This window comes from Perissodus microlepis, chromosome 5 (genome assembly GCF_051167445.1).
Source record: "Perissodus microlepis isolate ML-2025 ecotype Zambia chromosome 5, ASM5116744v1, whole genome shotgun sequence".
In the NCBI taxonomy this organism is placed as follows: domain Eukaryota; kingdom Metazoa; phylum Chordata; class Actinopteri; order Cichliformes; family Cichlidae; genus Perissodus; species Perissodus microlepis.
In genome coordinates, this window is record NC_140465.1 from 30,813,955 (window position 1) to 30,833,214 (window position 19,260).

Below are 19,260 nucleotides of genomic sequence, written 5' to 3' on the forward strand. Positions count from 1 at the left end.
TATCGCTGTGAGCTGCAACACCAAACAGGGGTGAGTCTAAAGGGGCATATGGATTGTACAAGACCATATTTATATCATAACATAATTTCAGATTTCAAGTGAAATATTATCAAATATAATATTTATGAAAATATATTAATATTTTAAAAATATTTTTTTAAATTACACTGCATTATGGTACTGCCAGCAAAAGACTCAAAGAGAGATGTTTTCTCCAGTTTTCTAGTAATTTCAGACAAAAGCTCACAAAGAAGAAATCTGGCTATGAAATTATGTTGTGGGTTTTTTGTGGCATTATTATATCCCTACAGCAATTCAGTAGACATATGACTCAATTCTATAGGTATTTTATATAAGTAACCAGCAAACACATAGAAAATACTATTTACACAGTAGCTATAAAGGTTAAAAGAGCAGCTTTCTGCTCTGAGAGCAACTTCTACAGCAAACGTTGCATCAGTGATGAACTCTATGTGTTCAATAGGTATTGAGTTTCAGAGCTAAAAAAATAAATGAATAAATATGAACAACAGTTGACTTCTAGTTTTCTTTCCATCTGACAACTTCATCAATAACAATAAACAAATGTGGCGCATTGTAGAGTGAGTAAATTTCAGTAATTATTAACAGCATTTTGTTTTTGTTTTGCTGTGATACAGTCTTTAATATACCTACTGTACCATTAATTATCACTCACTTATGGAGCTCTGCCCTGTTTGCCCTTTGTTCAATATTTAACATTTTTAACCCTTTCCAGGCCATTTTTGCTATATGAGCACCTAAAATGTAATAGACAAGGATTATTACAAAACTGTTTGTTTATTGCTACTTCTTTATCTCTGTTATTGTAGAAGAGTACTACAAATCAAAATGATATTACCTACTGGGATGACAATTATTTGTGGAGAAACACTTTGAAATGTTTAGATAGAAGCTGAACAAAATCTGCAGGCAATGGTACATATTTGGTAAAACATCTGTGTAAAGAAGAGCTGTTTTTTTTTTTTTTAAAAACCGCATTAGCTGAAGTGTGTCAGTCTGTGTGAGCAGAAATGGAATAAAACATAAAGGAAGTTGAATAGAAGTAGAAACAAAACAACATCCCTAAAACACACCAGAAGTTGAATAAAACGTAATGGAAATAGAATGAAACATGAAAGAAGTTGAATAAAACACAATAGAAAAAGAAAATCTCATTAAACAAAACAGAAGTGTTTCTGGAGACACAATAACCTGACAGACCGATTGCAGAAGTGACAGAAACAAAAATATGTATAAAATGAGGCGCTTAAAAGAAGCCGAAGGTTTATTGGTGTTGAGAGGGGAGAAGGAAGCAAGGTAAGGTAAGGTCTTAGTCATTTTTAAAAAGAGATATTAAAAAAAGACATGATATAGTTATGTTATGACTTAATAGTGATTTACCTGTTCAGCTGATCGATCTATGCCTAACATAGTTGCTAATTATGGATCACCTTGCTGTCCCATGTGAACTACAGTAATAGTGAGTTATGCTGACACAAGCTGTAACGTGGAAAAACATGGGAGAAATGCAGAAAACCAACGGTCAGAATTACAAATTTAAACTCATGTTGTACATATTGTTACATACACTGATTTAAATGCTGTAAATTCACATACAGAATTCTATCTAAAAATGCACAGCCTATCTCTGATGCTAAGGAGGCTTTTTATCAGGATGTAGCTGAAATTGGAAATTGTTCATCTATGACACACTGACACACTTGAACAACATGTTGCCTTCTGTTCACTGGGTTGCATATACCAAAAACAAGAACAAGCAAGAGACACATAGTCTAAAATCCTTGCAGCGAGCTTTAGTCTTTCCTTTTTTCTTAACAGATGAAAGAGCCAGAGAGCTGGGCACTTCATTTTTTTCTCTTTTCAGTGAACATTTATTCTGTCCTGACAGGATGATGTCCTGTCGGATGCTTATAGCTGTGTCATAGAACATCTTCAGTCATGTCTTCTCTGGCTTCACTCCAGAGCTATGAGGGGAGATGTCTTCACAAACCTTAATGTAATGCAAATGTCTAAGTCCATATCCAACTCTGTAGTCCCAGTGGTGCCGAAGGGGTTTTCTGACTGAGATATGCCATATGTTAATAAAGAATCACTGTCAATTCTCACACCATTAATTCTGTGGAAGCTGCACAAACTGTTAACCATCAAGCTATCAGCTCCTTCTCTCCAACCCCAGTCTGTCTCTCACTTCTCATAGACCTCATTTGCAGATAATACGCAATACAGGGGAAAAAGTGGTCTTTTTAATTATCCCGAGGATTATGAGGTTTGAGTTATTCCCAAATGCTAATACATAGATGGCAGTTGTGCATCTTTGCATAAGCAGGAGTATATTACCCTTCCATTTAGCCTCTGTTCCTGATGGCTTACAGCTGATCTTTGCACACCTCATTTAACGGGGAAATAAGAGACTGGGAAGCTTTGCGCGAGAGACCTCAGAGCATAATGAAGTTCGAGCTCCGATTAAGGAGCAAATGCCAGAACTCACAAAGTTAATGACAGAAATGAAATATGGAATCAATAAGGAATTCATTTTGAACTATAAAAGAGACGGATGAAGAAGATTTTATGGCACTGAGTCGAACTCATAAATTAAAACTCACAATATTGATCAGATTTAATTGTAGCCGCAGACAAGTGCTGTTTACAAGATGAAAATAATTCAGTAACTTTTTAATAAGTCTGTTAACCATCTAAATGTGCGGTATTGCGCTGCTGTCTCCTGACATGAATCCAGCCCATCAGGAACAGGTCTATATTGGCTCCATGTCAAGTCTAAGCATTGGTTAATTATTTTAAGGTTTATTTTAAGATGCATTTTAGACATAAGGGATTTTTGTTTAATTAGCCTAATTATCTTTAATTGTGTTTAACTGTTTAATTATTATTATACTGCTAAAACTAACCGTCTTTACACACTTAAAAACAGCTCAAAAGGGTAAATATACATAACCATGAATTTAAATTTAACCCTGGACAAGTTGCCAGTCTGTCACAGGGCCAACACAGAAAGGCAGACAACCACTTGAACTCACTCAGCTAAAATTCACGCATATGTAATTATAACAGATCATTGCTTATATGTGAACAAAGTTAACAGTGAGTCAGTGCCGTCTTGGTGGTACAGCCTGCATAAACTTCTTTTCACTCTACTAGGAGTAGAAAATAAACTCCCTGGTGTTTCTCTCATCCCTTTAATCTCCTCAGCACAGAAGAAGTAGCACAAACTTCATGTGTACAGCTCAAGAGTTCCAACTCACTGTTGTCTAGGTGTGAGTTACAGTGGGTGGACAGCGATATGTTAAATATCCCCATGGGTCACAGTCATTTCACCTAAATCCTTTGTTTAATGCAAACCCTGTACATGAAGCATATAATGTATGCTACCAACACTGACGTATGCCCAAAGATGATAACAAAGAAGTGTTCTGTTTTCTACATTGTGGCCTTGTCTGAGACTAAATGATCTTTATTGGAATGAGCACATCCTGTGCATGATTCATATACCGAAAAGAGCTAGATGTGGAGCATTGGCTTTTCAAGCATCACAGGGATAGACAAAAAAATACCTACAGTACTCTGACCTCAAAAATCGTGAACTTGACTTTGATGCCATTCCAAAACTACCACACGCATGAAAAAATATCTGTACAAGTTTCAACAAATCAATAATATTCACAGTCCTCATTAATTACTGCTGCTCTGCACAAGTCCACAGGAAAATCACCCACATGCTCTTCACACAACCACAAACCCCCACAGCAGACATATTTATTTTCTTCTCTTTAATTCTGTATTTTCTTCTTGGCTCGCTTAGCTGCTACTTTGTCAGCGAATGTGGGAGACAAAATAATTGCCTCTATATTTCCTGCATTGATTTCTTGCACAGTTCTAATACAGTGGTCAGGCTGGCCACTCAGGCATCCATGACAGGCCCCTGTATTGCAGGCTTTGTGTTTCAAGAAAAAAAGAAGCACTTAAGATTCAAGACTCTTGATTTTCTACAGCTTGCACTCAAGGTCAAACATTAGAAATCAAAACCAAAAAAATGCCTCAAGGAAAAAGCATTTTAGAAAAATCTGAACTACAGATGAAGCGCATATGGATACTGAAGTAAATTAAAAATGTCAAGGTCAAAAGTGGAGAAGACCCAAATGCAGGACACTGCAAGCAGAATTAAAAAGAGGAGCCTTTTATTTATGCAATAAAAAAGTCCAAAAGGTAAATGAATGCAAGAAAGTGTAACACAATATAACAGATATTGTACAAAAAGCCAGAACTTAATTATACCCAGATTGATGATTAAGGAATGACAAACTGGAAGCTACGGGGACACAGGTGAAGACAATCAGGGGAATTAGGAAAGACAGGAAATGAAAGAAAAACAAAAAATCAAAGTAAAACTGTAAAATAGCCAAATGTCATTGAGACAGACATGAGTACTAGCATTTAACGAGTATGACACCAGTTAGCACTGGGCGTGATTCCACCAGCTGGCTAGATTCAAACCCAGTGTGTGGAGTTTGCATGTTCTCCCCATGCCTGCACGGATTCTCTCTGGCTACCCCAAAAGTTAAAAACCAGTGAGTGGTTGTCATTTTCTTTGTGCTAGCCCTATGACACACTGGCAGTCTCACTACAATGTACCCCATCTCTCGCCAGATGACAGCTGGGATACTATTACTGCATCCCTGAATTGAATAAGTAGAAGACGACATACTGAACATGAAAGCAGGAAAACTCACACTAAAAGATGAAGACAGAGACAAGGAAACACCAGAGGATAATGTCGTGAACACAGAAAAACAGAGAGGAAATAGAGTGGGAAAAAAATCACAACTAAACTAAGACAAAGGATGCAGAACTGAAATTCTGCCCTGGCATAACCTTAACCTAAAAGCAGGAGTCAAAGATGTCACAGGAAATAAAGTTTGCAATCTACTAGAAAAAAGAAATCAAAGCAGGAAATACACTTAAACACAGAAATCAGAACCTGGAGTAATAATAAAACCTCAACCAAAGCCCAAATCAAAATATTTTCACATATATTCCTCCAAAAGAACAACATATAAATGATCTAGCACCAACACAGAAAGTGAGACATAAATATATAAATAAAAGAATTAAGGGATTGGAAGATGGTTAACAAGACAGAAAACACAAAGAAAAATAAACATTGCGGCTTTTCTTAGCTCACATAATTCTTACATAAAGTTTTATCTTTTCTGGCCTCTAGAAAACATAGTTAATAAACAATACATAAGGGAAAAACATCACCAAAGGGTTTGTAACTCATAAATGTAACCAAGTTTCAAAGGACTTGATCAGATACTTTGTCCAGACCTCTAAATGCATCAAGTTTGAAGGGGATATTTTTATAATAATGCAAAATAATACAGCAGGGAGCACTGATCCTGTCATCATTGGTTTCTCTTGAGTAATTTGTGATTGTTTGCCAGTCACCTGTGTTTTCCCTGCCACACCTTTTTCCTATTAGTCTTTATCTTTATGTTCTGCTTTTCACTTCTCATTTGTCAATTTGTGTATGTTGAATGCAATTGGTAATCATTCCAGGCATATGTTTGCATTTTCCTGCTTCTCCTAGGTTTCCGTGTTCATTATTTCTTCCTGATTTACATTGTACTTGTTTTTGGACCTTTCCTTTTCGCTTGTCTTTCTCTCCCTGACTGCCTCTCCATGTTTGATCTCTTTCTGGATTAAAGACTGTATTTTAGATGTTATTTGGCCTCGGAGTGCCCTGCCTTGTCTTTAACTTTCTGTGGCAGGTTAAAAAAAAAATAGCTACAGTTTTTCAAAGGTTTTTAGGTGCAACAAATACTAATTTTATAAATAGAAGTTAAGCAGAGATATGCTGTGTCATGGAGGTAGTACATTTAACAAACCTTAATTAGTAGTGGCACTGACATTGGCAGTGTTTCACACTGATGCATCTTTGTTGAAGAGATTTGTGTTTTCAGTGAATAGTCAACTATGTAAATAGGATTTGCTGTTACCATCATTAACTTGAACGAGCACCAGAAGTGTGTGTTGCATGTGACGGACTGTAGTAATACTACACAATGTCGACATGGCTTTTATTAATGAAAATTTAAACAGCAGCGACCAGCAGTACTGCTAAAGACAATCATTTAACATTTAAGAGAGTTTGACAACTGAAACCAGAGCTAATTCTCAGGTTGAAGTTTGCAGGCAGTTGTAGGAAATATTTGAGTGAATGAAGAGTTACAGTTACAAAAGCTCGTACAGAGATGTCTCACATATAAAACCCGATCTTTCAAACTGTTCTTTACTAATTAAGCGGTTAACACATTTTTTGGAGAAAGAAGTTGCACCAATTAGGTCCTGCATGGATGGGAGGAGGCTGTTCTCTAAAAGAATATCTCATTTAAAAATGTGATAGAACTAATAATAAACTACTTTTCTAGAACTCTGAATACGATCTAGTCTAGTTCAATCTAAAACCGTGTAATGAAGAGCTTAAAAATGAGTCTTACTGATGCACCTTTATGAAATATGTTTAAAAGATTATTTTTCTTAGTGTAACTAAAATCCTGAGTGAATGCTGTTTAAACATCTGACCCTGACTCTCGAGCAAAAATAAATCAAATTAAAATATTATAACCAATTTTAATTAGTGATGAACTCCACCTGAGTATTTTCAGCTTTAAAAGATTCAAAAGTCCACACTGCTTTTCACTCTCTTTTTTTTTTTTTTTGCAAAAACTGGGGACATAGCAACCTTGTTAAAAAAAAAAAAGAAGTCATTTGATTGTGATCATACACAGTTTGGGAAAGTTTATTAAAGCTCAGAATGAACAGGTGCAGTGAGTCAACACATTGTACGTGTTTAATTGTGTCTGCTGTTCATTCAAGACTGGACAACCTTCCAGGTTGAACTCGTGCTTGAAAATTTTGGCTCCTGGTACTCGAGTATGTAGATAATAAAGATATCTGACAGTAACTGATTGGCTCACAAGGCAAAAATGTCTCGGTTCAGGGCAAATATAGATTGTTACACATTTAGGAATGAAAAAGATAATAAACTCTTGCTTGGCGCGAAGCCAATTCTTACTGCAGCCTTTCAATTTAATGAATAGAAAAAACACAGTCTTCTATGATTTTTGCAGTTCGTAATTGCCCAACTTTTCATCTTGTTTTAGCCTGCACTTTTTATGCTCCCTGGGACAAATGTTTAGTATATTGACCCCCTTGAACCTTCCCTTCTGCTGCAGACTGCTCTTTAAATTAGGCAAAGGATGGAAACATCACCCACACACTCAGCTTCATAGAAACTAAACAAGTGCAAGAGTTAGAAGATGGAAGCATGTGGGAAGGACAGAAAAAAAAGAGGTTAAAAAATAAAAGTACATTGTCCACTTACACCAGTCTTGACTCCTGCTGAGTGAAGTGAATTTTTCCTTCAGATCTAAAGCCTTGTCCAACACAGTCTTTCCTCTTAACGGTCCATTGGGGTGAAAGCACCCTTTGAGCCTTTTTACAACGACTGCATGACATCACACCATCTGAGAACACCTCTCCCACCCTACGTGTCAGAGAGGGATGAGACAACATGCTGGATCGACAGAGAAAGCAAGAGAACAGGAGCAAGAGAGCATTAGCCCTGTGGTCTCAACTGAGGCATCAATTAATGAGCAGCCTGGGAATGTGTCCATCCAGACACACTTTTCACCGAAGTGCCACAGGAGGCCATGGCAGGGCCACAGACGGCTGGGGGACGTGAATAATTGAGGTCCCTGTTTTAAATGTTTAAATAAATTAGGACCAGGGGAAGAGGTGTTAAGAGACGTACAAGTGGGAGAATGGGAATTACAGCAAAAATATCTCCATTACGTCTCTGATCGCGAAGCAGGAAGGTGTTCATTGTCAGGAGTAAAGCTTCCAAGTCACGTCACCAGTTGGGTGAAATAAGCGTATGTTACATATAACACAACTCTAGCTTTGCAAGTGTGGAGATCGAGCTTAATGCTTTGCTGCTTCATTTATCAACCAGGTGAAACAAATATATCCCTGGTCTTCTTTTTGCCCAAATCGAGCACATATGTGTGTCTTGGGGTGGGTACTGATCAGATGTGATACACAAATTTTATCTAACTCTGAGAGCTCATCAGCAGTGAGGTGACAAATAGCGAGTGGAGAGTTCTTTGAAGACCTAACGGGAGACCACACAGTACTAAAGGCAGACTACATCATCCTATCCCAGGAGGTTCTGTGCCTGGACAGCCTAGCAGATAAAGTCCTGAAAAATAAAATGAGAGCCATGTTTTCTTTCTTTTTGCTGCCCATCGTCACATTTCCACATCCATGAGGTAACCGCTAGAGGAATGTACCAATTGTGGACCAATAAAGATACAATGATTAAAATATCAACTCAGCTTCATGACAGTGGTTAATAAATGGGTTTTGGTTGCAAAGCAAAAAAGTTAATAAAACATACGGGGGTTACAAAGGGGTACTAAAACTCAGTAATATTTGCATATCTGAGGAAAATCTTTCTAGTAATGTTCCTGTTGAACTGCTGCTCAGATTTTCTCCAATCTCACTCATTCATTGCAGATCTGGACAATTACTCGTTGCAACTCATCAAACCACTTCATTTTCTTTGAGCTACTTTAGATTCTTTGAACAGAAAAAAAACATTTTTTAAACACATAGTTTCTAAAAAGCTTTCTCTGGTGATAAATCGAAAATAAATCTAAATGACTATTAGCGTTACAGCGCTGTTGTTTTCTCTTATAACTGTATGTGCACAACATGCATCACGTATTTTTAGTGCCATATGGCCTATTTCAGTTCAGTGTTTATCAAACTGTACAAAGGCACAGTGTGTGACATTACAGCAGCTGATATTTTGTACCAGCCAGTTGTCAGCAGGACACAGAGAGTAAACAAAGCCCTAGTGATTGGCAGCCGTTCCACTCTACAGAATCCAGCAGAGATAGCTCAAATTGGATGCAAAAACTGCACACTTAGATTTCAATTTGTCTTGTGCATTGATTGTGATTTGTCTCCAGTATGTGAAGCTGGGGAGTAAACAGTGATCAAATTGATATGGTCCCATAGAGGCTATACACATTTAGGGTGCTCTGGGCATGCACTGGTTTATGAGGCAGAACAGACAGACTGTCAGCTAAGGGATGACACAAGAGGTGGTATCAGGCTTGTTGGGTGTGGGCGGCTTCTTCCGAGCTGCCAGTGGACCACTGCTTCTCCTCTCTTTCATTTTCTCCTTCTCACCCTCTCTCTCTCTCTCTCACACACACACCTATGTCCAAAGCCCAGGAGAAATTAGTCACCCCACACATTGCGGTGAAGCAGTTATTGTGTGTGCATGTGAATACGATGTGTATTTGAAGGAAAGACAGAGTGCAAGGAGAGCGCACAGGGAGAGGAAATAAAATGCATTTTCAATCCATCCTTTATAATTCTGCCTTGTATTTGAAAATTGATACTGGTGTAGAAAAGGAACATCCATCTAAGCACGAGAACTGTATTGCAGGAAAGCGTCCATGTGCAGTACAGATACAAGAGTGGCCACAAGAGGAAAACGATAAGAAAATCTACAAGAGATAGAGTTGGTGCTGTGATAGACTGATGTACCCCGCCTCTCATCCAAAGTCAGCTGGGAAAGGCTCCAGCACCTCCTGTGACACAAAATTGAATAAGCGACTGAGAAAATGGGTGGATGAAATGAATGAATCTACAAGAGACCCTAAACTTGAATCTTCACACAGACACAAAGGGTCTGGGCAGCATTGTGCCACTCTTTCTAAAATGGTACAAGGCCCATCATTACAAATTCTTGTATCCAGTTGAATCCCTTAAAAACAGGAATAAGATCAGTGATGTTTTTACTCGATTTAGATTTTGTGAGTTTTCTCAACATTTAATGTGATTTTCCGACCGGAAATGGAATCCACATGCAAACATGCTTAATTCTTGAATCTCAACAGAAGTGCGAACTTTAGAGTTAAGTTAGCGCACTGATTAACCAGCCTTTCTGGAAGTTTACTCTGTTCTTTTATGGCAGATTGGGGATGAACACTTCAGAATAGAGATTCTCTGGCAGAACAAAGAACATATGATTGTTTATGGATGCTCATAAATTCCCTTCCCTCTTTTTAATGCATATAATGGTTTGTTTACACTGTCACCAGGGTAAAACTAATTTCTATTTGATTTCTGATTTTACAGAGGGCTTCTCTAAATTTCCTACTGCTTCATACAGAACATTTATATTATATTCCCATTATTATTATTATTATTATTATTATTATTATTATTATTATTATTATTATCATTATCATTATTATTATGACTGCCACTTAAGCTTAAAATCTTAAAATCATCAATCACAGATTCTGAATTCAACGCAAAATTCTTCTAATTGAGAATCTGTTTAACTACATAACAGCATGTATGTCTGAGGTCACATGGGCAGAGCTTTACGCTTTAAGAAAGTCATGTGTCGAAAAGATGCAGTGTTGTAGGAATTTATGTAACTAGCATGTGACGTCCTTCACAGTAGCAGTAATTACATTTCTGTAAAGAGATCAATTCATGTAACATTGCAACGGTGTCTCTTTCTGCCTGTCTGTCATTTCCACAGACTTTTTACAAACCAACAAGGTAACAAGCCACGGCATAGGCACTGTGAAAAACAGAAACATTTAATACAAATCTGTGAGCAAAAACTAGTGTAAAGTAATATTTAACAACAGGGTATGTAGTCCTGAGATGATCAGAGATGTCAGTTACTTCATAGCAAGTGATGCCATGAATTTAATTTCATATTTTTATTTATTAATGCTTAAGGGTCCAGTCACACAGGCCTAGAGACCCGTGGGCGATAAGCTGTCAACAACCACTGGCTTGAAAAAAATCAGTTGCAAAGAGGGAACTGCTACTTGTGATTGCTTTGGTCACCAGCAGATTGATGCAGTAGTCCATATTAGGGGTCCATATTAATAAGCTGTGCCTCACTCCTGCAGCCAACATGTTACTTGGAAGGCAAATGTTTTCGTTTTCTGGTTTGTGTCGCACATTTCAGAGTTTCATGACTATTGAAACTACTGATTAAATGGAGCCTACATTATTATACATAGTCTAATCTAAATTTTATTAGACTACAAGAGCTTGATTTGAAAAGAAACATATGTATTCTGTCATTTTCTTTAAAAAAAAAAAAAGAAAAACATACCAAGGAAAAAAGTAAAGAAGCAACAATAATGAAGCATCAATAGCATCAAAGAAACAAACAAACAAATTATATGTTGAAAAGATGATTCAAACTGTAGCCAAATTGGAAAAAAAAATCATTGGAAGATAAGTGGCTCAATTTTTGTACTTTTAAAACTGACTCTGTCAAAACAAAAACAAAGAGCTTAGTCAAAGAATTGGGATGCCCACACGTGCAGAGTTTGTAAAAATAATGAAGCAACAACACAATCTCAGAAATGTGGTAGCAGGTACCGATATTCAGGTCTGACACTTCAACAGTAAAATTAACCATTCGATGCCAAATAGCACAGAACTTCAAATATTAAACTCTACAGTGAAATATTCCTCCACACTGTCAAGACATTGTGTATGCAGCAGCTTCAGCTTTAACCTTATCAGATGAATAAAAAAGATGCTCGTCATTACCGCTTTAAATGAAGAAGCGGCAGTAAATGTGAAGGTTACATTAAAAGTTAGCTTCAAGTGAAGAGCTGATAAAGTATCTGTTAAACTCAGGTATTCAAACAGTAGTGGGTGTACTTTCTCACAATTTTGTCATCCATGCCTTTACAATTTCTTCTAAATTCTAATTTCTTTAGTTAATGAAAACAGTTAATCATTGCTATATCATTTAAAAACATTTTAAAAGTCTGGCTTTTACATAACAGTTTTTACAGGTAATTGTTTTGTCTCCCACCACCAGGAGAAGCACTAATAAGCCCATCTGACCCCCCGCCTGACAATCCTGGCTCATGCTTCAAAACGTTCTCCATTTCCTCTCTCACACATACACAAGTCTGCTTCATTCATTAGTTATCGGTTACCCAAATGCAACTGAAAGGCGAAACTGCAAAAGAATAATTAAAAATGAAATGTGAAGTATTTATTGTTCACGTACGTAACTGACTGAAAGAGGAGGCGTGTTTGAATGGATGAAAGAGGAACATGAACCGGAGTTACCTCTGAGCTAATTCTGTCATAGTGCAAAGAAAACACAAGTACCCACATTTCATGTTGTTCATTACACCAAGGTTTGGCTGCTGGCTTCTGCACAATATTTAAGGGCATTCTGAAAATAGAAGCCTGCTTTGAAGAAGTCCTCACCTCTTCCACTGTTGGGCTCTCATCATAGAAAAACCTGACCGGACTTCATGTCAGGTCACAAAATTGCATTTTTACATAATGAGGGGTAGGAGAAAAAGAAAGTATGAGCTCTAAATTCATGTAAGAAAACCAGAGCAGGAACCAGTGAAACTTTCAATTTTGGAAAAGAAAGCCTAAATCAGCCTTCCCGCATGATGCACATGTAGAGACCTTTGCCATTAATTGTCTCTTTTTTTGAGTCTGATTTCTTTCATCTTAATAACAACAGGGTTGCCATGATCCTGCTCTCTCACCAAAAAAATAAAATTAAAAGAACAAGCCAGAAACGACACCCTATAATTGCAATTTTTACCCAGATTGTAGTCTAATGATTACAGGCATGATTTGGAGCTTGACAGTAACACCATACAAAATATGAGAGGAAAAAAACATACTGCTATGGACCCTCAGGCACCACAAGAGTCTGCCAAGAGAAAAGAGTCTGCCAACAAAAAAATGATAGCACCCTTTCTCCCCTAGGGACCACAATTTAGGATTTGGGTTTCTCAAATCTGCAATTCCCCAACCTTTTCACTAGGTGGATGGTTGAAGGCTTGGAGAATTTAGTTTTTTTGTTGCTGTACTCAGGAGGACGTTGACGAGATGTAGGCACAATGGCAGAATACTGTGAGCGAGAGCTGCCAAAATCTGCCTAACAACAGAAGAGCCGTGAAAAAGGAGGAATAAAGGAGAGCGAAAGAAAGGATTGTTGGTAGAAAAGTCTGATGCCCAGCAAAGCTGAAAACCACCTCCATGGAAGAGTGAATTTCTCTTCTGAGGCTCTTATCCATTCAAACCTAATTGTCCTCAGTGTCTTCAAGACTTTGAGAGTCAGCTGGAGAATTACCCAGGAAGAGTCATTTATTACCTCTGCTCTATACTAAGCGTCTTCACTGAGTGGACTGAACCATTGGGTCTTAGAAAATCCATGTACAACAAGCTGTCAGGAGACTGCGCCGGTTCCATGTTGAAAGAATCCATTTAAAAGTGTCATACGTAAGTAATTAACACCAGGAGTTTTCAACTTGACCAGATGAATGTGAGAGGGGATAAAGATGATCAAACAAGGTATGAAAACTCTCCAAAAACTGTAACAGTTAAGTGAACAAGGTGCAAAAATCTAAACTGTTAGTTGTCTCAAAAGCTTCATTGTCAGCTTCAACAAATCATAAACAGTACATGTGTTTTACTCAAATACATCTTGAGATTTGCAGCTAAATTATCAAAATGGTACCTCTACTTGATGTTTCCCTTTGTTTTAATGATATAAAGATGGGACACCACAGCTGGGGGTGACTAAAGCTATAACAGAGCTCTACCAACAGTGTAAGGCTGTTTCAATACCGGGCCATCCTGACTGTTTCTGTGCTCTGGACCTTCAGCAGCAGCATACGTGAAGAATCAGGCAGCACAGACAGACTTTATAAACACAGCATCATCTCACAAAATCACCAAATTACCTATGAGGTAAAGATTAGCTCTGCTGCGCTGTGACTTCAGCTTTATAGGTAAAATGACCACTTAGAAACAGCAGCATGTCACTCACTGAACAGTACAGAAAGAGTATTGCCACTCTCAGAGCAGAAATTTTGCAGGGGAGAAAGAACTCAAATCACAAAGCGGTAATATACAGTACTGTAGATTAGGACTTTAATTAACAGTTTCAATTGTATTAAATATTTAAAAAGGCATTCAACTGTGAAAATGTGTATTTAATTCTAATTTTAAAAAATGTCTCTCTGTGGATCATCACAGAATGCAAAAAATGTCCACCTGCTATACTGTATACAAAGTCTTATGTGGCATAAATGCACGTCACTGAAGAAGTGAATGATTTAACCTACCAAAATTACGGAACATACGCTATATGAACAAAAGTACTAACCTACCTGCTCAGCCATAGATACCCACATAACGAAGCTCCTGGCACACAGTTTTTGTGCTGATGTTAATGACAGGGGAGGTGGGAAACTCTGTAGTCATCTTATAGAGGAAAGAATCACTGTTGTTTGTCACAGCAGAGCTCTTTCAGGGTGTCGAACTTTTGTTCTGTAAAACTTTAACTGTAAAACTCAACAATAAACTGGACTGGACTACAAATACAGACATCCTGTATAAGAAAGGCCAGAGTTGACTCCACCTGCTGAGGAGACTGAGGTCCTTCGGAGTCTGCAGGACTGTTAAGGACATTCTATGACACTGTGGTAGCATCTGCCCTTTTCTATGCAGTGGCCTGCTGGGGGAGTGGATGCACGGACAGGGACAGGAGCAGGATTGACAAACTGGTGCGGAGGTCTAGATCCGTGCTGGGATGTCCCCTGGAGTCTGTGGAGGTGGTTGGCGAGAGGAGGATGTTAGTAAAGCTGACATCCATCATGAACAACCCACATCACCCACTGCATGAGTATGTGAGTGGGCTGAGCAACTCCTTTAGTCAGAGACTGAAACACCCTCGCTGCAGGAAGGAGCGCTTTCGCAGATCATTCATCCCAACAGCAGTTAGACTCTATAACTCCTCAATCACGATGTCATAAGTCACTGGACACTGTGAACATCCACGGTCACCACTTCATGCATAATGGACCTTCCATGTGTATGGACATGTGCAGGTATATATGTATGTATATGTATACATATGTATATTTAGTGTGTACATGTGTGTGTGTACATGTCTATAAATAGGAATAGTAGTGGTACAATAGCTATATCAAGCTATATAGTTTATGTCTTCCATATTTCCAACCATATCCATAATCACATACTGTGTATGCTATCATTGTATATAGTGTATTATCTTACTTTTTTTTCATTGATTGTACTTATTTGTATTTTTGTATTTCCTTCTGATATCTGTACCTGAGCTGAGGTGATCAATAAAGTCTTATCTTATCTTATCTTATCTTTGTGGATACAATACAAATGATTCAAACCTGCATTGTTTTTTTTAAGAAATAACCAAACATGATTCCTTTCTAACTTTTTAATAACAACTGTCTATACATTTTTCTCAAGGTGCTATTCTAGCTACAAAGAAATAATAACATGAAGTCAAGCATGATGATTCCTGCTGTGAGTGAGAGGGATGAAAGGCACCCAAGCTGACATGGTGCAGATTTTTGTTTAATAGTTATGAACAAAAAATGTATCCAAATTGTGAAATTGAATACCTAGATGTATCCAGACAGAAAGCAATGATGCCAAAAAAGAATCTATCAAATGATTCAATCTCAAAGTTGAAAAAATTTGTTTAAACAGATGACAAGTAGATCTAGCTTTTCCAAGACTGTCAGGTGAACCTTATGAGTGTCTGTACTTCAGTCATGTATACTGAACAAACAACAGAGGGAGCTGATATAATGCAATGACCTCACAACACGCACAACACAATTTTAATCAAGCAGTAGGCGATGCTGAAGCCTGTACACACAAGCACGATGTGCCCCCCACACACACCATTCATATAAATGCTCCGGAAAACACCCACTTTTTTTACAAACACTGCTACACTTCAACTGCACACACACGCGTGCTCTCTTGCTCCCCGTCTCCCTTTCTCACACACACCCACAGCCAAACATGCACACAGCAAATCAGCATGAATAAATAAGAGATGGAGTTGTGCTCACAGCCTAATCTCTCAGGGAAAAAAAACAAAACAAAAAAAAAAACAGCTCGCCACACATTAGCCCAGGCGAGTGAGTGGGACACTGCTGGCTTCCAGAAAACCAATTTGTTAGTTTATTGTCTTGGTGTTTAGTCTGTGGTTACAGTTCATTTCAGCCAGCCCATCCCAGGCATGCACCTTTAAATGGCATCTATAAAACATGGGATGTGCTGTCCTCTTGTCCTCCTCCTCCTCCACTGTACATGACAGAGCTGCATGCAAGCGTCACAATGCTGCACTTCGTTCGCTATGGTGGTGCTTTGAATTTCCCTTTAAACACCCGATGGATTCACCCCAGCAGCTCGAGCTGGCGCTTTGATAGGTGGAACCAACTGTGCTTTCTAAACACATTAGCCTATGAACACCGCTAAGCACCGAATCTTGAGGTGCTGAAATCGGGTGTAATCATGTAGATAGATGGCTGACTTTTTATTGTTCCGCTAAACCAAATCTGCAGGGCTGGTGGTGAATAGAGAATGTCTGAAATGATGCAACACCCCAGATTTTATGGTTAAGTCGCGGTGCTGCTCTGCAATGCTCTCGGTGTCAAAGCACTGGGCTGTCAAATGTATATGTAACTTGCACATGCGGACATGCTTGACATGCTCAAACATCAGGAAATGCAAAAAAAATAGAAGATGTGCAGTACAAACAGGCAATCTTAATTGTACAACTATACAACACATGTACGAGGTGAAAAAACAATACAATGCTTGTATTATTTTGTCTCATGCCTGCAAACACAATCCGCACTCTTCTATTATGCCCTATTGATCTGACAGAGTGAGCAGGAAGCTGGCAGAGAACACAAATACTGCCTGGGGTGGCTCCTTAAAACTAGACACAAGCCTCTTATCCATGGTGTTCTCTTCCTCTGGAAATCACCTGGTGGCTCATGCATATCAAGTACTCTCTCCAAGCCTCAGTCTATACTCTGCCTTTTTCAGGCACTGTTGTTTGTTGCAATGTCTGTCTAATGGTAGCTTTACAGAAATTGCAGGCTAATCTGCCTTACCTGTACAAGCTACTTATTTGGCATTACTAAAGTGTGTTTTGTTGCATACCAACGGCCCGTGTTTGTTTCACCACTTGTTAGAGTACTCTGTGCAGATGTGAAGTAAGCCAATGTTATGATGAACGTGACTTCATAACAAATCCCCACTTTTTTTTCTTCATCTTCTCCTTCTTTCTTTTTTATAACTACCACTGCAGAGCGAGCAAATCTTTTTCTTCCAAGTTTCCAGTTTACTGTCAAATACAGTGGAACTGTCACAGGGATCCCATCTCCCTTAATCCCACGGTGGCCTTTGCTCTGCCTGTCAGCATTACCAGCCAATAACGCTGCACAATAAAACCCTCCAGAACAACAGTGGGCCGCAGGCAGCTTCAAGGGCTACTGACGGCGATCTATAAAACAATATAATGGGTTGCCTGTCAGTGAGTGTGAAAGGGAAGATCTACACCTCCTCTGACTCTCTGAGGGGACTTCAATTAATCACAGCAGAATTGTATCACCCCGCAATAGGAGTGTAAGGTTATTACCATCCCCATATTCTGCAGGATGAAATGCGATGATAGCACTAATTGAGGGGAAGAAAAAAAAAAGCTGACCACACAACACTTGTCAAGAGGATGAAGGGCAAATGAAAGAACGAGGTGAACAAGTAGATAGACTGAGGTGGATTTTTAAAAAAAAAAAAAGGAGAGCATATGAAACAAATTAGGAGAGGGAGAGTGGAAAGTCAAGGCTGCAAGAAAGGAATATATTCACAGTGGCGTGCAGGCATAATAATAAATATCTACAGTCTGCGTGCAACAGCTGACACCAAACACATGAGCCAGTTCTCATTAGGGACTCCTTCTGCGTGTTTGCAATATAATACAATGAGATAACACCACTGTACTTTGCTGAAGTCACAAACAAGCTGTTTATAGCTGGAGCTGCTTTTCTCTTATGTTGGGGTTAAAGGGAAGCACACTTGCACCTGCTGTGAATTCAGCTCTACATTTAACTTTGCACTGCAGGGAGCAACGTTTATGTTTTAGAGTTACCTTTGCCAAGGTACCAGTGATGTGGAATATGGAGATTTGGGGATAGATAGATAGATAGATAGATAGATAGATAGATAGATAGATAGATAGATAGATAGATAGATAGATAGATAGATAGATAGATAGATAGACATCACTTAAAACAGTAGCATGTTTCTTGCATGCATTTCCACATAGAAGGGAGTTCCTTTCGTGCCTTTGTGCACATGGGCAGATCTCTCAGAGGGGAAACTTTTTTGTCCAATCGGAACTGTCAGTCATGGATTCATGTTGATGCCCACATCTAATATTCACTGAATCTTGAGAACATAAAGTTGAACATTTGCCAGCCTGCGGCTACACCTGTACGCCACCTAAAGTCATGAGTTTCCAGTAGCCCATTGCTGCCTGATGATTTGTAAAAAGCTATTTATCATAGTCAATCGTAGATTTTGCTGCCATTTCACAGTCGCACATGAGTTGTTAAGCATTAGAAATTCAGAATATTAATTGCAATCATATATAGAGAGATAGATAGATATACATATAGATATATAAATATACATATATAGTATCCACTTCCACAGATAGGAATAACAAATTATAAACTCTAATTCCAACCTACCTGCCGTTGTTCTTTCAGTTAATCCCGGGAACTGTCCCTTTCATTTATTCTCCATTGCCAGCCACAAAAGAACGGAAGCCTCTTCTTTAGGCAAATGGCATTTCCTTGTCGCTACAAGACGCCCTGGACAACACATAACCTAAAACACTGGTCTAATGCTAGGCTCTCCAGACGCACAATCCCTGAGAGAAATGAGTCTAAAGTGGGGCTGCTGGATACTTGGAGGCGGTGGACTTGAAAGTCTATAAAAGTTACTGGTCCTCCGCCTCTGACTCACAACTTCCCATCCGCCAGAGCTCCACGGCAGCTGGACAACACGCCGGACCGTCACTCATACTTTCTGAATTCAAGGATGCAGTGGATTTTTACAATCCCCCTTCAACATACTGGTTGCAGATGGGTGTTTGGCAACGTTTTCTCGCAGTTGGAGAAATGGATCTGAGCTGTCCGAGTGATGAGAGAGCAGCCGGATTCATCACAGCGCGTGTGGAGCCTC

General features: G+C 38.7%; 1 protein-coding gene across 3 annotated transcripts in view; it reads right to left on the reverse strand.

The window, feature by feature from the left end:
* Positions 1-19,234, reverse strand: part of tafa3a (TAFA chemokine like family member 3a) — a 105,343-nt gene extending 86,109 nt beyond the window's left edge. The window contains exons 1-2 of one of the 3 annotated variants that reach the window (XM_084929349.1): positions 18,765-19,234; positions 14,585-14,769 (exon numbers count right to left, since the gene is read on the reverse strand). In XM_084929349.1, coding sequence (XP_084785475.1) covers positions 14,585-14,655 — 71 coding nt within the window. In that variant the 5' untranslated portion in view covers positions 14,656-14,769; positions 18,765-19,234. Of the gene's footprint in view, positions 1-14,333; positions 14,564-14,584; positions 14,770-18,764 lie in introns of those variants that run through there. The other 2 variants (XM_084929350.1, XM_084929351.1) reach the window with 2 other exon arrangements.
* Between the last annotated feature and the right edge of the window lie 26 nt (positions 19,235-19,260).